Here is a 19,185-nt window from a genome sequence, read left to right as displayed (position 1 = left end):
ATGCTGGATGTGCTGAACACAGTCCTCCATAGAAATGCCCACAGTGAAAACTGTTCTCTGTAAATGTAATTTTCTTCATATAAATCATGAAAAGATGAAAAAAAGCCTTTGTACTGCTATTTGCTAGTAATTACTGGAAATATATGTGGCATTTAGAATGTAAGCTAATTTTGATAGTTGTCCTTTAAACTACAAAATAATTTGAGTTGAAGCTACTTGAAGACCACTGTTACAGCTCCAACAGATACCTTGCAAAAACCCAACATTATCACTGGCTGCATAGAAAATGGTCCTGCAGGCAAATAATTTGATCGTTTTACGCTTCTTTGGCTAATACTAATCACTTGGTAAAAACAAAACCCATGAAAATTGTAACTGTCCAATATCTACAGTTCTCAAGTGAATAGATATGCATAAATATCAACAAAAGAAAGTGAGATACCTGATCAGGTTTCCTGATTGAAGTAGAGTTCTGCGATGCCACAGCAGGGCTGGGTTTACTTGGTGGAATGTACAAAACGTCTGGAGGTCTCTGAATGACTCCAATTATATTTACATCATCATCATCGTCATCGTCATCATCAATATAAATTATCTCTGGTTCCTTCTTGATCAACTTAGAGGTCATGGAAGTAACTGCTTTCGCTGCACTTGCTGCAACCGTGCGAACAGGCAGCGGTGCTTTGGCTGCAACAATGTGAACAGGAGGAGCTTTAGCTGCAACAGTCAGAACAGGAGGTGCTTTAGCTGCAAAAGTCTGAACAGGCGCTGCCTTGATTACAACAGTCTGAAGAGGCTGTGCCTTGGCTGCAACAGTCTGAACAGGTGCTTTGGCTGCAACAGTCTGAACTGGCGGCGCCTTGGCTGCAACAGTCTGAATGGGTGGCGCCTTGGCTGCAACAGTCAGAACGGGTGGTGCCTTGGCTGCAACAGTCTGAACAGGCGGTGCCTTGGCTGCAACAGTCTGAACAGGTGGTGCCTTGGCTGCAACAGTCTGAACAGGCGGTGCCTTGGCTGCAACAGTCTGAACAGGCGGTGCACTGGTTGAAGCAGAGCGTGCAGATGGTGCATAGCCAGCACCGGAGTAAAGAGGCCGTGCAGTGCTTGGAATGGAATGAAAAGGTGGTGCAATACTTGCAGCAGAATGAACAGGTTGTGCACTAGTTGTTACAGCATAAGGAGGTGGTGCATAAGGAGGTGGTGCATAAGGAGGTGGTGCACTGCTGACAACAGACTGAACACGAGATGGACTGCTTGCAACAATGTTAGTTGATGGTGCACTGCTTACAACTGTATAAACAGGGGGTGCACTGCTAGCAACAGAAGGGACACTGCTTACAACAGAGTAAACAGGTGGTGGACGGCTTACAACAGAGTGACCAATTGGTACACCGCTTACAGCAGAGTAAGCACCGCTTGCAACAGAGTAAACAAGTGGCGCAGTACCCAAAAAAGAACCAACAAGTGATGCACTGCTTGCAATGGTCTGAACTGATGGGGTGCTACTAGGAGTCCCGGCTTGACTCGTGTTTTGTGATGCGTTACTTTTAGACAGAACTATTTCAACTACCTTATTTGATATGTCTTTACTTTGATTAGTCGATGTGAGAGGTTTCTCAGACACCTCTTGCTTAATGCCATCTGAGTTCCTCAATTCCGATCCTGGTTTCGTTAGAAGATAAATTTTATTGTTGCATAATACCAGAGCATTCTCCTTTAAATGCATCATACTTGAACTAGGAGAGCTGATCAAATTGATATCTTCAGTCTTTGTTCCCGCCATTATTTTAAGCAATTTTGATGCCGTGTCACTGGAGGACTTTACTGGAACAATACAAGATGAAGCCTCAGTGTTTTCATGCACAACCCATTTCATCGGACCCTTTGAAGGCTCTGTTCCGGTACTGGCCTTTGGTGATGCAATATATGGCAATAATGGGGTCAGTTTTGGTGTGGACACTGTAGTGGAGGGGGTAGCTTTAAGTGTTTTTACAGTATTTACTGGAGATACATATATGATCTTCGTTGAATCGTTACAGCTCACCTGGGGCAGAATCCTTTGCTGAATAGAAAAGGGCAGGGAAGAAGCAGGGACAGATTTAACCTCAGCATTAGCAGGTATCTGAAGACCATGTCCCGATGGTAGAAGTGGTACGGTCTTCACAGTAGATGCAGGCTTTGTGTTCACCATTATGAATGCTGGCGTCCCAGTTTGGGAGTTCGACGTTAAACCTAGTTGGGAATTATCCAGCAGAACAGCTCTACCCTGGGGTGCAGAAAGTGTGCTGTCAACACGGATAGTTTTTGAAACTTCGGTAGGACTTTTAGGTGTTGTAATGACGTAGCTTCCAGTTCCGAGCTGTTGTACTACCGGTGTACTCACTTGGGTAGTTAAAGGAATGTTTGGTATGGCTGAAGGCAGAGATAACCTGACCGGCTCCTGGACATTGAGTGTTGGTGTGTTAAGAATTACAGGCGAAGTGACCACAGAAGCTGAAGTATCCTTTGAGTTTAACACTGGGATGAGATTCAGAACATTTGTTCCTTGTTGCCCAGGACTTTGAATTACTTGATATAAGCACCCGGTAAGGCTGAAATGCAAAAGAAAAAAAATTAAGATCAGAAAAAAAAAATGTATTCAATAATTAACAAAAAAGTTGCATGCTTGATAAGTACATGGCATATTGTAATTTCACAGAAAGTTTCACTATGGTGTGACAACCAATTTTAATCGGTTTCAAATTTTAAGTAAAACTGCCAATCTGTAGTCAATGCATGGCCTCCAAATTCTTTCCTTTTTGGACAAAAACTAAAATACAGTACCATAAAACAGGACATGGATATGTATTCTCCACTGAATTCCTCTACCACTAGGAAGGTATTGTAAATTCTATTGGTTAAGTATTGGCAGGAGTTAGGTGAAGTACAGCCAACTTCTTAGTGTTAGAGATCCCGTGAAGTGATAATGATATGTTAGTTTTAAGAGTTTGTTAGAGAAAGACATGATGATAGATGCAAAATGAAGGCATGTGGGTGCAGGTGTAGGGGTTTAAAGAGGAGGTTATACTTATTAACAAGTACAGGCTATGGTTAGGCAGAAGAGAAAAGGTGGTTTGAATTATGGAAATGATAGGAAGAGGGGTTTTCAGGTTTAATCACAGAAGGAGATCCATTCTCAGGATATTGAAGTAATAAAAGTAATCCTTATATTTCTACTCTATCCAGGTCTCCAGATAGAATATACTGCCTACATCCTTTTTTTGAAATTGAACAAGGGATATTCTCAAAGCATTCATGATGATTAAGTATTACTGCTGGAATTTAACTTTTAGAGCAAAAAAATTCTTCCGTATAGTTGTGCACCTGTCCATATAAATTTGAGACCTCTTCTGTGATTATTTCTTGTCACGAGAGTTGAAGTCTTAAAAAAGCTCACATACCTACTTCCTGGGAAATAAAATGCCCCACCTCTTGTAGACACACGGCTTCTACTCTATTCTTGGAAACAGTTCAGCATCTATTACTCTTCTTACTTTGTGTGTCACATTGGTCCCACCTGCATGATCCTCCCCACATCAGATGACAGCACCAGTTGGTACCATAGTTCCAAGCACATTTGGCCCATGAAAGAGGTATTCTGTGCAATTTGTTTCTATACACGGTTTGTGTTCACTTATAAATTTGACAATTCGAATTTGCCTTGTTCAGCTTGGGCTTAAAAAAAAATGCCCATCTCAAGTAGAACTTTTTATGTTTTATTAAAACAAGAAAAAACAATAAGTCTTCTATTTACTGTAACCAGTCCCCAAATTCTAGTCTCAGAGCCAGGACTTTGAGTAAAGCTGCAGTTCTAAGTAATGGTTTGGATAGCTCTGGTTAAATTAAAGACTTGATTAGTAAACAAGCGTGTTACAAAGTGACAAATGCAAAAGTTAAATTACTTTTTGACATCATGACCTTTAAAATAGAAGAAATCAAAGTAATTTTGATATGTGCAAAATTCGGACATCCTTGTGAAAGCCAAGGTAAGGTTTAAAAGATGAGGAATCTTGCAGAGAGCCCAGCTCGAATGTGGACCAGAAAGGCAGATCCGCATATGACTGCATGGAACCAGCAGTATTGTGTGGCTTACACAGGAGTATAGAGCACACAATCTGCATGGTCAATAGAAAATCAGGAAGAAGGCCTACTTCAACCTCATCACAAAAGTCAACTCATGAGGCATGCAAAACCGCATCCAGGTAAGCCACAGGCCTTTGGAAACAAGTAAATATTGAAATATTTGGCCAGAATTACCAGTTTTTATTGGAAAAACAAAAAGCAGAAGCATTTTATTAAAAATACATTGCAAGCTGTTAAAACATGGAAATCCTATCCATTATACTTTGGAACTGTATGGCATCCAGTAGCATGTGAAAATGTTAAACAGTCAGGCAAGAAAGTGAAAATTGAACTGGGTGATGATATCTACAACAATACAATCTTACATATAACTCAAAATCCATCACCGAGTACACACCTCAAAACCTACCATGTGTTACATGTCCCTCAGACAGCACTCCGTGTTAATTGCTCTGACAGCTTGGGTTAGTCAAACTTAGTGTTGACAGTGTCTTTAGACCCACCTGCGCCTGATAGTCTTCCTGTTATCTTTAGATTTTCTGCATAAATTTTGTGGTAAAGTTACTATTCAGACTTAACAAGTGACCCCTTCAAAATATTTATGAGTGAGACACTCTTTATGGTGAGGCAGGAGGTGGTGTGTAGATGGCTTGTGCCTATAACCCCCCCCCCCCCACCACCACCATTTGCAAGCTGGATTAAGAGAATTGACAGCAGTCTGCCATACAGGAACTAGTCTACACTCACTGAGGACGTGTCTTAAAATTTCAACTTATCTGGGACAGGTGTAAAAAAAAAAAAAAAAAAAAAAAAAAAAAAAAATCGATAGGGACTACCCATCTGAGTTAATTATAATGAAAAGGGAGATGGAGCCAACCACAGGTTATTTTCCTGTTGAAGTCCAATTAGTACTTACAGTTGTACAACAAATGTTTGCCAAAATATATCTCTATTCAATTGCTTATCGTTTGGTCCTTTCCTCAGAGGTCAAATCCTCATATATTGACATAGTTAATAACAATATTGTGCACTGATCAGCCTATTCTTGCTGTAATATGTACGTAATTCAATGATTTTTGTAACGCTCATGTGTATTGTGTTTTCTTCAATAAAGCTTGATTTTTGTAAAAAAAAAAAAAAAAAAAAAAAAAAAAAGGGTGTGGGGGAATGTGTCAGAAACATGAATCTGGGTCAAAGTGAAGGAAATGTTCAGAATGTGGGAGAAAGATAGGATGAAAATCTTGTGTTGGACAGGCTATTAACAGTACTTGTGCAGAGTGTGAGAAAAAGGAATGGAGTGAAAAGAAACCTGAGTGTTGGGTAAATGGGAAATTGAACCAATGTGGTCCAAAACTTGGCACGTGAAGGTTCAGCGTGTGGGAAAAAAGGTAAGAGACAAAGTGATGCCCAAAGTACAAAAACTTGCATGTAAAGGCGTAAGGAGAGGGTGTCCCACACTGAGTGAGAATGAGTTCAGAGTGTGGGAAATGGTACAGGAGTGGTGGAAGCGGAAAATAGGTACCTAGTACTCCTATGTGGAGTATGGAAAGGAGAAACAGGAAAATAAATCCTGAAGTAAGGGAAGTGAACCTGATGGGAACGCGGGAAAAAAATATTCAGATGTGGGAAATGAGCATAGCAGTAAACAAACAACAACAACAAAAAAAACAAGTTTAAAAAAAAAAAAAAAGAGGCTTAGGAGAGGGCCCAATGCTGTCCATTTTCTTAAAAACTTATACATTTGTGTACAGAGCTCGGAATGAGTACAGTAGGGTCTCCGTAATCTGGCAGCAAAGGGGATTGGCTGATGCCGGATAAGTGTACTTTTTGGTAAAAACAGGCCAAAATAATACAGTACTAATCCCAGTCACCAACTGCACAAAAGTTTGAGAACCCTGCCATTAACAGTGCAAGAATGGCTGCAGTTTACATTTTCCCATTTATAAACGTGGTTGGTATTTACTGAGCCCACTTTTGTAACCATGACACACAGCCACTCAGTTCCCAAGTTTGTGAGCTTTGGAGTTCTTGGCATGAATATATGAGAATAGAAGCAGTTTATCAATCAAAAAAAAAAAAATGTGATTGGCTGTTTGTAGCTCTGCCCCCCTTACTGAATTTACACACTAGTTACCCAATGACCAACTGTAGCAGGTTTGAGGCCTCTGCCATTAACAGTGTAAAAATAGCAGCAATTTAATATTCCCCTAGAAAATCAATAGATGAATTCTGATTGGCTGTTGTAGGCTACACCCCTTTTTTGAATATTAATCCCAGTCACCCAGTGACTAACTGTGCAAAGTTTGAGAATCCTGTGATTAACAGTCTAAGAATGGCTGCAGTTTACATTTTCCCATTTACAATGAATGGCTGAAATTTGATTGGCTGTTATGCTCTGGCCACTTTCCCTGAATTTTAACCTCAGCTACCAAGTGACTAACTGTGCCAAGTTTGGGGACCCTGGCTTTATTACTGCGAGAATGTCAGCCTTCTAAATTTTCCTATTGGCGTCAATGGAATAAATTGGATTGGCGGTTTGTGGTTTCGTTTAGGTGTGCAGGGAGGGAACTGTATACTGTACCAAGTTTTGTTAAAATCGGTCAAGGCATTTTTGAGTGATGGCAGCACATACATACAAGTCCCCACACACTGTCTCATGCCTATTAGAACCCTGAATCACAGGGTCCTGAGTTAACAGGAAAATAAAAGTTTATATCGATTTACAAACATTTTCAATGAATGATCACTGCTATTGGCTGCAGCAGAGGCAATTCAAAAACAGGCACTTAGATTAGTGAATGGGAACATGTGTTCCCAAAGCCAATCACTGCTCTGCCGGGTGGCGTCGGGTGAGCGGGGCTCAATCACACTAATGTTTATTTACAGCCCTGGTTTGTAGACTGCAATTACGGATCTTGATTATGGTTATGAATAAAATTATGTTTTTTCCAAAATGTCACATTAAGATTTTGCTTAATAATTATCACGTAAAATTATGATGACGCAAATTCATGCTCAACATTACTCTCCCTCCTAGATCTGAATGAATTAAATATTCTTATTAAATACTTAGTTCTTTACATAGTTGAATGTGCTGACAATTAAATTACACAAAAAATTACAATGGAAATCAAATTTATCAACCCATGGAGGTCTGGATTTGGAGTAACACTCAAAATTAAAGGGGAAAAAACCCACTAAAGGCTGATCAAAATCAGATGTAATGCCCTTAAAACAAGACAAAATGAATTCCCCCCCCCCATACCCTCCTATGGACCATATATCCCAGCCCCCCATATTGTCCCTTACATCTTCCACACCCTAAGGACTACATACCCCAACCCCCTATACCTTTACCTTATTCCCATAACACCCTCCCCATGTTAATGCTTTGTTTTGCTTTGGCAATGCTAAATGTATTTGTTCCTGCCAATAGGGCTGTTTTGGATTTGGCTCAGTAGTGTGTGTGGCCTGCACGTGCCTGTATGACCTCCCTACAATGTCTGGGCATGCTCCTGATGAGGTGGCAGATGGTCTCCTGAGGGATCTCCACCCAGACCTGGACTAAAGCACCAACAAACTCCTGGACAGTCTGTGGTGCAACGTGGCGTTAGTGGATGGAGCGAGACATGTCTCAGATGTGTTCAATTGGATTCAGGTCTGGAGAATGGGAGGGCCAGTCAATGGAGTTACATTGTGTTGTTTAAGTGTCTTAATTTTTTTGAGCATTGTACTATGAAACATTTCTACCATGGTGCAGAAGTAAAATCTGTACACAAACACATGCCATTTGCCTGATTTTTCCATTTTCTCCTTTCCATATGGAAAATCTCAAAGTGGAAAGCATCCAACTGTTCCCTTGGTTAAAGGAATTACCCTATTGAAGAAAGTAATTGTAGTCAAGAGAGGTCCAGGTCAGAAGGCAGGCTGCAAGAATCAAACTAGTAACAGGCCACTACCCCCACTGCTATGTACCTGCTATTTTCCCCCACCGGAATAAAGGGATTTTAAAGAAGCGGTGCCTCGATCTTTGCCTTCTACTTCACTGGATAACAGGCCAGAGTTGGTCCATTTGAGAAAGGTTGTTTTCTCCTTTGGTGTCCATAATGGTCAATTCCTACTGTAATACTTTGGTAATCCACCTCTTCACTGTCCCACTGAGGCGAGTCTGACCAAGAGTGGGGAGTCTAAGTGACCAAGGTTCTTCGCTGTCTAGTGTCCCCCAGGTTGCACTCAAGGGAACTATAAAAGTGGTGGAGAGAATAGGCGACACCACGGTGAGGAGAGTAGTTGATGGAGGTCCGGGTCAGAAGGGAGGCTGCAAGTATCACGGGTAACAGGCCAAGACAGTTCAGATTGCAATCAATCTTGAGCAAGAAATATTTCAGGTTAGGGCAGGTGGCAGACAAACACAAAAACAGGCCGGGTCAATACCAAAAGATGCAGATCGAGAGTAGTCAAACAAGCCAGGTCAGGATCAATGGTCAAACAGAATATAAGTACTGGACTCAGTAACTAGCACCAAAAAGAACCAGCACCAAAAATCAGCACCAGGGCTCAGGGCAGGTTGCCTTTTATAGGTAAAGACTGACTGGCTTGGCATGCATTTCAAGAACTGCACATGCAGGGTTCTCCCCCAGGCTCATTTAGCTGGGTGCTCCACCCGGCTAGTTTTGGTGAGCACCCAGCTGTCATCAGCTTACCTCCTCCTCTGCTATAAGCAGAGTTGTGCAGAGAAGCATTCTCTCATCTCACCCCACCCGTCTACTTTTTCATGCCACCCGGCTGGAAAAACATTCTGGGGAGAACACTGACATGTACATATGACAAAGATAAATACAAGGTATGACATAAGGCAACGGGACGGATTCCCTCCGAGTTTCATTTTGTTCTCCTAGGTGATCAAGTTTAACTGAAATGTCCCATAACTGCTGCTCATGCATCTCTAATGCAAATAATTGCTTGAGAACCGCTAAATTAATGGCCTTCATCTCCCGAAACTCCATTGTTCTACATAGGGCCTCAACGGCCTCTTTTTTGGGTTCTATTTCCTGGGCCACTGCCTCCCTAATGGTGGTCTGCACTGTTGTAATCATTGCATTCTGGATGTCCTTGGAAAACTCTCCTAGAGTTTCTCTGAGTTTGCATTTATTTATAGAGTCACCAGAGTTCTTTTAAATGTACTACTTGTTTCCAGTGAGGATTTAATATCAAGTTCCCGATCACCACCTCCTCCATCATCCAATCCCATTTTCTTTTTCTTCAGTTCTTGTCCTACTTCTTATAAGTTTCCATTTCCTCTAACTACTGGGCTATTCATTTTGCAATAACATTTGTTTTTGGTAGTGAACATTCATCTCAGAAGGTATAATAGTGCCACATGCTCCTAAAATATTAGTATTTAGGGTTGCATATAATTTTGACCAATGGATCTGTTCTGCTCCCTCTTGTGATCTCTTAGGAGATTTGGCAGGTATATCAAATCTAAAGCCGAAGTTGGCAAGACCTCTTATATAAGGGGTGGTTACCCTTTACTCTTGGGAGTTCTCATAGTGGTTTGGACTTAAAGGGAACCAGAGATGAACGTTTCACACAAAATAAACATATCAGTTGATAGCTTGTAAGGAATAAATGCTCTACCTGATAATTTCGCCGCTCTGGTGGGCCTTTTTTAGTGTTTTTTATCCATTATTGCTCCAGGAAAAATCAAATATGGCCGTCGGCTCATATCCCTTCTCCTTCCGGGTTATGAGTTGTTCTGGATGTGCTGTCTAGGCTATATGAGACTATGCTGCTATCTAGGCTAAATGCAGCCTTTCATCTGTGTGCTTTCATTTTGGTATGATATCTGCCTGTAGGAAGTGTCTCATCGGAATGAAACTGCAGTCATCATCAGTATCTACAGTATGCAGACAGAGTGCACACAGGGATCATATTGCAGCCACAGAGCTTCTCTCTCAGCAGGAGCAGCCCCTCCCATGTCATCACAGCTCTCAGTATGCAAAGCAGGAAATCTAAGGCAGGAGGGGGAAGGCTTGGGCTTGAAAAGACTCCACAGAAGAGTGACTCAGCTATAATGATTCCAGGTCAAACCTCGACTGAATAGTCGGGGATTCTTATCACAGTTGCTAATAGACTAATTAAGCAGACAATGAAACCAAAAGCAGGGTAGGTGTTTACTGTCATGTTCCCACTGATAAATGTAATAAAATACATGAGGGTGCTTCTTCTCTGGTTCTCTTTAAGAAGTGTCAGTATAGTCTCAATCTTAAAAATCTGAATATAATAAAAGTTGCAAGGAGGAGAAAAGCAAATAAATAAATCACAGAAAGCAATGCAGTGTTCTCCCCAGACTCTTTTAGCCGGGTGCTCCACCCGGCTAGATTTGGTGACCACCCGGCTGTCATCGGCTCACCTCCTCACCTCCTCCTATGCTGTAAGCATAGTTGCCCCACATTTTCATCTCTCCCCACCCGGCTACTTTTTCATGCCACCCGGCTACTACTTCATGCCACCCAGCTGGAAAAAAATTCTGGGGAGAACACTGCAATGTATACAAATGTGCCCTACTGTCTTCCTCCTTTATGGTGTGGGAAGGGTGGAAAGTGAGACGGCAGCCAGATTTTTCTTCCTTTCTCTTCTGTTAGATTGACTGCAGATTGAGAAAGGCCAAAAAACAAAACAAAGAACAACAAGAGAGCAGGCCAAGGCTCAATCCAGAACCAATCTTCTCGTACTTTGTATACAACTATGAGCAGAGCTTATAAAGACATGCAAAAACTGTGGATATGGAGAAAGCTCCTAAGAGTTCCCTGGACTGCTTGAAGCTCTAACCAGACAATACTTAAAGAAATAAGATCAGTGTACACTAGAAGGGCTGATACTTCTATTAAAACTCATACTTTGGTCACATAAATGAGAAGACTGGATTCTTTGGAGAAATTCTTGATGCTTGGAAAAATTGAGGGCAAAAGAAAAAAAAAAAAAAAAAAAAAAAAAAAAAAAGGAGGACAGCCGAGGCTAAGATGTATAGATGGCTCCAGTTCTAACATGATGGGCATCTTATTCTTGAAGATCCTACTCCTCTGTTTAACTAAAAGCAAAGCCAAACTTAGGGTTAACCACCCTGGCGTTCTGATTATATCGCCAGGGTGGCTGCGGGAGGGTTTTTTTTGAATAAAAAAAAAACTATTTCATGCAGCCAACTGAAAGTTGGCTGCATGAAAGCCCACTAGAGGGCGCTCCGGAGGCGATCTTCCGATCGCCTCCGGCGCCCAGAATAAACAAGGAAGGCCGCAATAAGCGGCCTTCCTTGTTTTGCTTATATCGTCGCCATAGCGACGAGCGGAGTGACGTCATCGACGTCAGCCGACGTCCTGACGTCAGCCGCCTCCGATCCAGCCCTTAGCGCTGGCCGGAACTTTTTGTTCCGGCTACGCTGGGCTCAGGCGGCTGGGGGGACCCTCTTTCGCCGCTGCTCGCGGCGAATCGCCGCAGAGCGGCGGCGATCAGGCAGCACACGCGGCTGGCAAAGTGCCGGCTGCGTGTGCTGCTTTTTATTTGATTAAAATCGGCCCAGCAGGGCCTGAGCGGCGACCTCCGGCGGTGTTGGACGAGCTCAGCTCGTCCAGACCGCTCAGGTGGTTAAAAAAATTAAGTCGGCTGTAGGTTGGAGACAATTAGCGACATGTTGATACGATTGCTGCTCCTCAAGTCTCAATAAAAGTTTTAATACTTTTAGAGCTGTGTAAGCACATTGATGGGAGACAGCAGACCATTTTAATCTATTCTGGAGCAATAATGGAAATATATGGATCATTTTAGAAATTCTGCCCCTAGGGGCAGGCCTGCAGTGGCTTAGGTATGACAACGGATTTGTTCTGCTTTAAATGCCCACTCCTTGGTATAGAAACCTCATAGAATCGCCATTAAGGTGACCAGGTGGGGAATAGCTGAAATCATATGGGTCACCACAAACCTGAAAAAGCCCCAATAGCTATTGTTGAATTACCCCATGGGCGACAGAGATCAAGATACAAGATCATCAATGTCACTAGAGCAAATGTAGTTCCACAATCAGAAAAAGTAGATTAGGAGATGTTCTGAGAAGTAGATTAGGAGATGTTTTCAGAAATAAATAAATGAAGACGGCTGGTTGAGACAGACGCCCTCAAGCAGTAAAATATATATTGCAACCTGGAATCCTTTAGTACAAAAGTTTGGATGATTTTAGTAGATTTAAGTCAGTCTCAGCTCAATGAGGTTTCCATATGGCAGGTGGAGGATGACGCCTCAATAAAAAATTAATCAAATAATGCAGAGCTGTGGAGTCGGTACAAAAATCTTCCGACTCCAACTCAGACTCCTCGGTTCATGAAACCACGACTCCGACTCCAACTTCGGTTACTCAAAATGGCTCCGACTCCTTAGTCCAATACTGTGGATTTTATGCAAAAATCACCCGACTCCCCAGTTTATGAAATACACGACTCAGGCTCCAACTCCGACTCCAGGTGCCCAAAATTGCCCTCGACTCCGACTCCACAGCCCTGGAATAATGGCGACTAATTCACCATGTTGTTCTATCCAATCTCAATTTCCTTTCATTAGTCTGATGCAGTATAATACCATCCAGCTGTTGATTCACCAGTAATCAGTGATCAGCAATTTATTGCCATGACCCCTCACCTTGAAAATCAACTCATTTGCCGATTTCCCTTCTAGAGCATCCAAATAAACTTCTCCATGATACATCTTCTGGGGATGACTCTTACGAGCGACAATTTTGTATTTTGTTTCCTTGTATTAGCTAAATTACATTCTTCTCTTCAATTAGAGGAGAAACCAGACAAATACAAATATTTCTTCTTGTTTTTCATCAAGCCTTGATGAATGATCAACTTGGAGAAGTTTCAGCTGGTTCCAACTCAACTATGCATCTGTGACTTCTTCAATATTATGGATAAAGCTGCCTCTCCAGCACAGGCAAGGTTCACAGTCTGAAGCATTAAATCCCTTTTGTGTCTTCCAGATAGCAGAGGCAATTTCATGGTTAGGCGTTGAAGGGTGTAAATCTCATATTTAACTACATTCTGTGTAAAACACTTGGTTCACAATCGAAAGTAGAGTCATCTTCGTAGTCTAAGCCTAATTTCACACTGGGGCATTTTTACATGTAACGGATGTAATCATGAAATCTGTAGCATCTCAGCGCAACTGATGAAGTGTGAATTGACTTCATAGAGTTTGGCCTCGATTCATGAAAAGCAATGCGCTAAAAAAAAAAAAAAATCGTCGGGAAAATACCGCACTCGGTATTCTACCGGTCTGTGTGCTAATTCATAAGGGCTCTTTCACACTACAAGCAGTGATAAAAGGCTAAAACGCTGCATTTTGGCTGCAGGCGTTTTTAAGGCGTTTAACGCCAACACATTACTATCAATTGTAAAGAGAAACGCTGCGGTCAGCCCCAAAAAAGCTCCTGGGAGCGTTGAAACGCAACGCTCCAAAACGCTGTGTTAGATGTGAAAGGTAAAATGAAAGTCTATGGACTTTCATTTTACCTTAGAAAACGCCAACTTCGACTGTGGCGTTAAAACGCCAAAAAAGCCCTCTGGTGTGAAAGGGCCCTAAAGATTTCCCCAGCTGCCTTTGAAGGTCGGTAAATTACCGCAGCCCATTGAGCAGTAGAGTAGAGCAGTGTGACGATTCTCTCTTTTGCCCTGCACAAATGACTCAGACCGATGACTCGCACAGACTTTCCCTGTGTGGACAAATGACTCAGATGACTGAGACAGATGATTCGCAGACTTTCCCTTCCTGCTCAAATGGCTCACACAGACGGCTCTCTCCACGGATGACTCAAACAGACTTCGGCTCTCTCCACTTTGCATTCATCAGAGGTGTCGGTAACCTGTTAACGCCTCACCAGAGATGTCGGTAACTATCGGCAGGCTTACCGCTTGTTGCAGGCTTTATGAATTGACATTTGCGGACAATTTACTGACATGTGTTGGAGGTAACTACAGCCAAGTCGGTAATGTCAGCTTTTCATGTGGTAACAGCCTTTATGAACTGACACATTTCTAAGTGGTCGGGAAACTCTGTTGTTTTCAGCATTACCACATGAGGTAATGCTTTATGAATTGAGGCCTTTGTATTGTACCATGAAACAATGCGCAAACCCGTGTCCATTACAACGCAATGTACTATGTTTGTGTGAAAGTACCCTAAAATACAATTTTCATATTGATTTAACAGAAGGTTGTTCTCACCCAGGCAAAGGATACGGTTACAATAGCTTACATTGAAAGACACAGAGACTGTTCTGTAAAGTAATGAGAACAACTTGTGTTCCCAAATTCATCCCCAACTAAGGAACCGAAATTCAAATCTAAAATGCAGAAGTGTTAGACTCGTCTTGATGAAAAAATATTTTTTGTGTTGGATATCTAACATAACTGTTGAAGAATATACAGTATTTCAGGTGGCTTTGCCCCTTTCAGGATCAGAAATTTGGTGTCCTGAGGAGGCGTGGATACACATGTCAACAGAGTCAGCTTCTGTGCTCTGTTAAAGTATTCATGAGGCAACCTAAGAAAGAAAAAGTTTTAGTCAACTGACTTCTTCCAGCCCTAGAAGTCTATCAGGTCCCATGCAGAAGTTCTGCTGAACTCCAGGCCACAGCTGTCCCACCCATAAGATCACAACCTGCAGCTGGGTCGTAGTCTTCTGTGGAGGTGCGCCTCTTGTGTTCGCACTCCTGGTAAAGTTTCTGAACTGGGCAAGTGCAGAGCACTCCCAACCACAGAAGCACAATCACAAAAAGGCATAGTGCGCCCATGCAGAAGACCATGTCCCAGCCGCAAGTCACTATCTTACGTAGGGGACAGTGGCGACTTGGAGAGCAGTGGAACTGCAGCGTAGGGCTTGATAGACTTCCTGGGGCTAGAAGAAGCCCCTGGTGAGTAAAACATTTATTTCTTAGGTCACCTCATGTATCCTTTAATCATAATAGTTCCAATTGGTTTAGAGTGTTGAAATCCACCTGTGTTTTCATACGCAAGATCAGGAATTTGTTTCACTTCACTTTCAGTATTCTCAACAATAAACCTAAGTGACAAAGTCAAAACCGGCATTTCTGTATGAAACCCTTCCCTGCAATTTCCCTAAACCTTTAACTTTTTTAAAAGACTTAGTTGCCAGATTATTTTGGTAAACCTTCTATACCGGCCTTTAGGCCTTTGGTTACAGGGCTGTGGAGTCGGAGCAATTTTGGGTACCTGTAGTCGGTAGTTTCATGAACTTAGTATTATACTAAGAAGTCGGAGTTGAGGAGTCAGAGCCATTTTGGGTATATGGAGTCGGGATTGGTGGTTTCGTAAACGGAAGAGTCTGAGTCGCATAACTTCTTTTTTGTGTAGTTGGAGTCAAAGCAATTTTGGGGTATATGGAGTCAGTGGTTTCATAAACTGTGAAGTCGGAGTCAGATTAATTTTGTACCGGCTCCACAGCCCCATTTGGTTATCTGCACTCTCTAGATTGCGGATGTCGAGCTCCAGTTGTCAAATGCTGTATTCATGCCAGTGTATAAGATGGACTAAGAAATGGGGAAATGTATTATGCTTGTTAAACCACACCTTTCTCGATTCAGTCCCATCAACCAGTTTGAGCTGTGCCAAACATGTATGGGGACTTGACATCTCTGCTCTAGATGGCAGGTTGCCTCATCTTCTATATATTGTTTATACCTAGACAAACTACTATACACTGGCCAAAGCCATCGAAATTTGATGCCCTGGTGTCTGAAAGGTAAATTGTTTAAGCTGCCCTTATAATGGGACTGAAGCTTCTGGAAGGGTGACAAACCATCTACTAGCAAGTTGTTTTGCTTACTAGTATGAGCTCATCAATCCATTTTCTGCTATGGCCCATGAAGAATTTATTTTTAGTCTTGTCCGGTCTAAAGAACTAATACCTGCATTCTCAAAGGTCAAGTCTCTTCATGTTCTGGATAATGCTTAAAGCTAATGGGAACCGGGTTAAAAAAAAAAAAAGTCAGATACTCACCTAAGGAGAGGGAGGCTCTAGGTCCCATAAAGCACTCCCTCTCCTCTCCCAGTGCCCGCTGCTGTCCTGGCTCCCCTGTAGCGGTATTAGTCCGTTTCGGTCAAATACCGCTGTCTCCCGGCTGAAGGTAAGCTTTAGAGATGCTTCGGGAGCCTGAGTGCTCCCGAAGATGGACCGCTCTACACTGCGCATGCGCGCGCCCTCAATGACGCGTTCGCGCCGCCTGCCTTCGGGAGGACTCGGCTCCCGAACACTTCCGAAGTCCCCTCGGCGTGGGACGAGAATGGAGGAGCCAGCGCAGCACCGGGGCCATCGTGAGAGGAGAGGGATGGCTCATTAGGACCGAGTAAACTTCTGATATAGTAAATTACTCCGGAGTTTACCATAATTCAGGGCTGTGGAGTTGGTACAAAAATCATCCGACTCCTCAGTTTGTGAAACCATTGACTCTGACTCCAGATACCCAACACTGCTCCGACTCCATAGACTAATTTTCACAAAGGCTGTGGATTTGGTTCAAAATTCATCTGACTCCAACTCCTCAGTTTATTATTGAAACCACCGACTCCAACTCCAGATACCTAAAATTGCTCAGACTCCTCGACTCCACAGCCCTGAAGGGATTCTAGTGTACACTATTAGGCCCCTTTTACACTTAATCAGTTGCTCTCAGTTAAAATGGAAAGAAAACTGATTTTCAAAGTAAGTCCCATGTTTTCTTATGGCACCTTTCGCACTTAACGCGTTTTAACTGAAATCTTCCCAATGCACTGCTATGGATAAACCGCCTACCAACGCGCACTAACGCATACCAACTGATTAAGTGTAAAAGGGGCCTTACCATATTCTTGGTTGTAAAGAAGCATTGTTCATGCTATGCCAAAAAGCTGTCCTTCAGTCAATACTGACTTATGTATGCAGGTTTGTAAGCAAATGTATGCAGTTTAAGAATAAGCCAACCAAATGCAACAGTGGGTGCATGGGATTGGTCCATGTCAGGCTGCAAACCTTTGCTTAAACTTAGGGGGAAAAAACAAAAAAAAAATCTGCTTTGACTTCAAAGTATTTGTGTCATATTGACAATACCAGGTTTTCCCTGAAAATCTGAAGTCAGAATGTAGTAGGGACATTAGATGACGAACCATGAATTGAGGAAGTTACGTTTTCAATGTTGACACAATAAATGCGTTGCTACAATATAAAAAGTGTGCAACAATAACAGGACCACCGATTGCGAGAGACATAGAAGGTAGAACTGCTGAAATAACTGCCACCTTCTTAGTTAACACCTGTGGGTTTCCAATCCACCTGTGGGTTTCCAATCCCTGCCATTGACAGAAGTCGGGAGTGTGTACGAGGCTTGAGGCTCACTCAATTAAATGCTCAATTTCTCAACCACTATAAATCTACTCAGTACAAGTACTAATACTATCAAAGACAGGACTAAACACTGGAGTGTGTGGGACACAGAACCAACATTAAAGAGCCCTGATGTTTTGGTGAATGGTGGAACATAAAAACCACCAAAATGGTTCCAACTTTCAGTGAGTCCAGTGGTAAGATTCCAAATCTTCAGGCCCCTGGTGTGATAAAGGACTACTTTCTACTCCTACTCTAAAGAAAACATCATACATGGAGATGTCACATAAACAAAAAGGAAGAGAACAAACAAAAATACCAAAGCAAGAATGGAATTAAACCACTGACATTCCTAAGAGTTGCAATAAACCCAGTCGAAGATTCCAACCCCCAAAACCACCCACAGTTGATGTTATTTTACCACTAGGTTCTAGTCCATGTGAGCTGCACCGGGTAGGTGGAGGTACTTACCTTTGATTGGCTGTGAGTGCTTGATTTGGGGTCAGAACAAGATTCTGTAAGTTAGACATTGATTGTCTCGACGAAGAATGGAAAAACTCTGAATAATAACCAAATCCTAACACAGTAAAATGCTGACCCTGGCAGGCCTGTGCATCTAGGGCACCCCCTGGCCTGACCTGGTGCCCCCCTGTAACCACAATCTACTGCCCAACACTGATGAAAAACCCCTCTGTAAGAAATATGCAGCTACCCCAACCCTTACCCAACTACTCCAGAGTTAGAATAGTGTACCCAGCAGAAAATATGAGGTTATTTAAACTTCACCTGGCCAATCTACAAATACATAGGCGCCTTCTGCAGGAAGTGTGAGGTAATAACTTCCCTTGGCCAATCCAGAAATAAATGGGCACCCTCTGCAGGTAGAGTGAGGTAATTACAAATTTCCTCGTCCAATCCACAGATAAGTGGGCGCCCCCTGTTGGAAATATAAGGCTATTGCATCTTCACCTGGACAATCTACAAATAAATGGGCGTCCCCTGCAGGAATTGTGAGGTAATTACCACTTTCCCTGGTCAATCTAGAGATAAATGGGCGCCCCTGCAGGAATTGTGAGGTAATTATCACTTTCCTTGGCTAACCCTTAAATAAATGGCCGCCCCCTGCAGGAATTGTGAGGTAATTACCACTTCCCTTGGCCAATCTAAAGATAAATGGGCGCCCCCAGCAGGAATTGTGAGGTAATTACCACTTCCCTTGGCCAATCTAGAGATAAATGGGCGCCCCCTGCAGGAATTGCGATGTAATTACCACTTCCCTTGGCAGGACATATGGGAATACCTCACCCAATCCTCAGGTACACCTATGACCTCCCCATCTATTGCTGAGGTATAATGGCGGCACCAGAGCTCCCTCTATCCCACCACAGCTTCAGTGTGAGGTAACACAGCGTCCCCTGTGGTGTCCCGCCCCTTCCTGCGGTAACTCCCCGCCCCCCTCCTGACGCTGCAGGCCCTGTGGTGTCCCGCGATCGGCCCCGCCCCCTCCTCACACTGCAGGCCCCGCTGTGGTGAAGCGTGACGCCCGCCTCGCGCTGTTCCCGCTCAGCTGTGAGGCGCGTGTGTGACAGACAGAGAGCGTCTCGCGGCCGCAGCGTCTCCTCACTGATAGCCCGT

The 19,185-nt window shown here is 42.9% G+C and overlaps 1 protein-coding gene across 1 annotated transcript in view; it reads right to left on the bottom strand.

Annotated features, from left to right (window-relative positions):
- Nucleotides 1-19,010, bottom strand: part of LRIF1 (ligand dependent nuclear receptor interacting factor 1) — a 28,306-nt gene extending 9,296 nt beyond the window's left edge. The window contains exons 1-2 of the mRNA XM_068266530.1: nt 18,022-19,010; nt 443-2,591 (exon numbers count right to left, since the gene is read on the bottom strand). Of these exons, the coding sequence (XP_068122631.1) occupies nt 443-2,591; nt 18,022-18,080 (2,208 nt within the window). The 5' untranslated portion in view covers nt 18,081-19,010. The remainder of the gene's footprint in view (nt 1-442; nt 2,592-18,021) is intronic.
- Between the last annotated feature and the right edge of the window lie 175 nt (nt 19,011-19,185).

Source organism: Hyperolius riggenbachi, chromosome 2 (assembly GCF_040937935.1).
Source record: "Hyperolius riggenbachi isolate aHypRig1 chromosome 2, aHypRig1.pri, whole genome shotgun sequence".
Classification (NCBI taxonomy): Eukaryota; Metazoa; Chordata; class Amphibia; order Anura; family Hyperoliidae; genus Hyperolius; species Hyperolius riggenbachi.
Note: the sequence above shows the minus strand (reverse complement) of the source record. Positions and strands in the feature narration are given on the sequence as shown.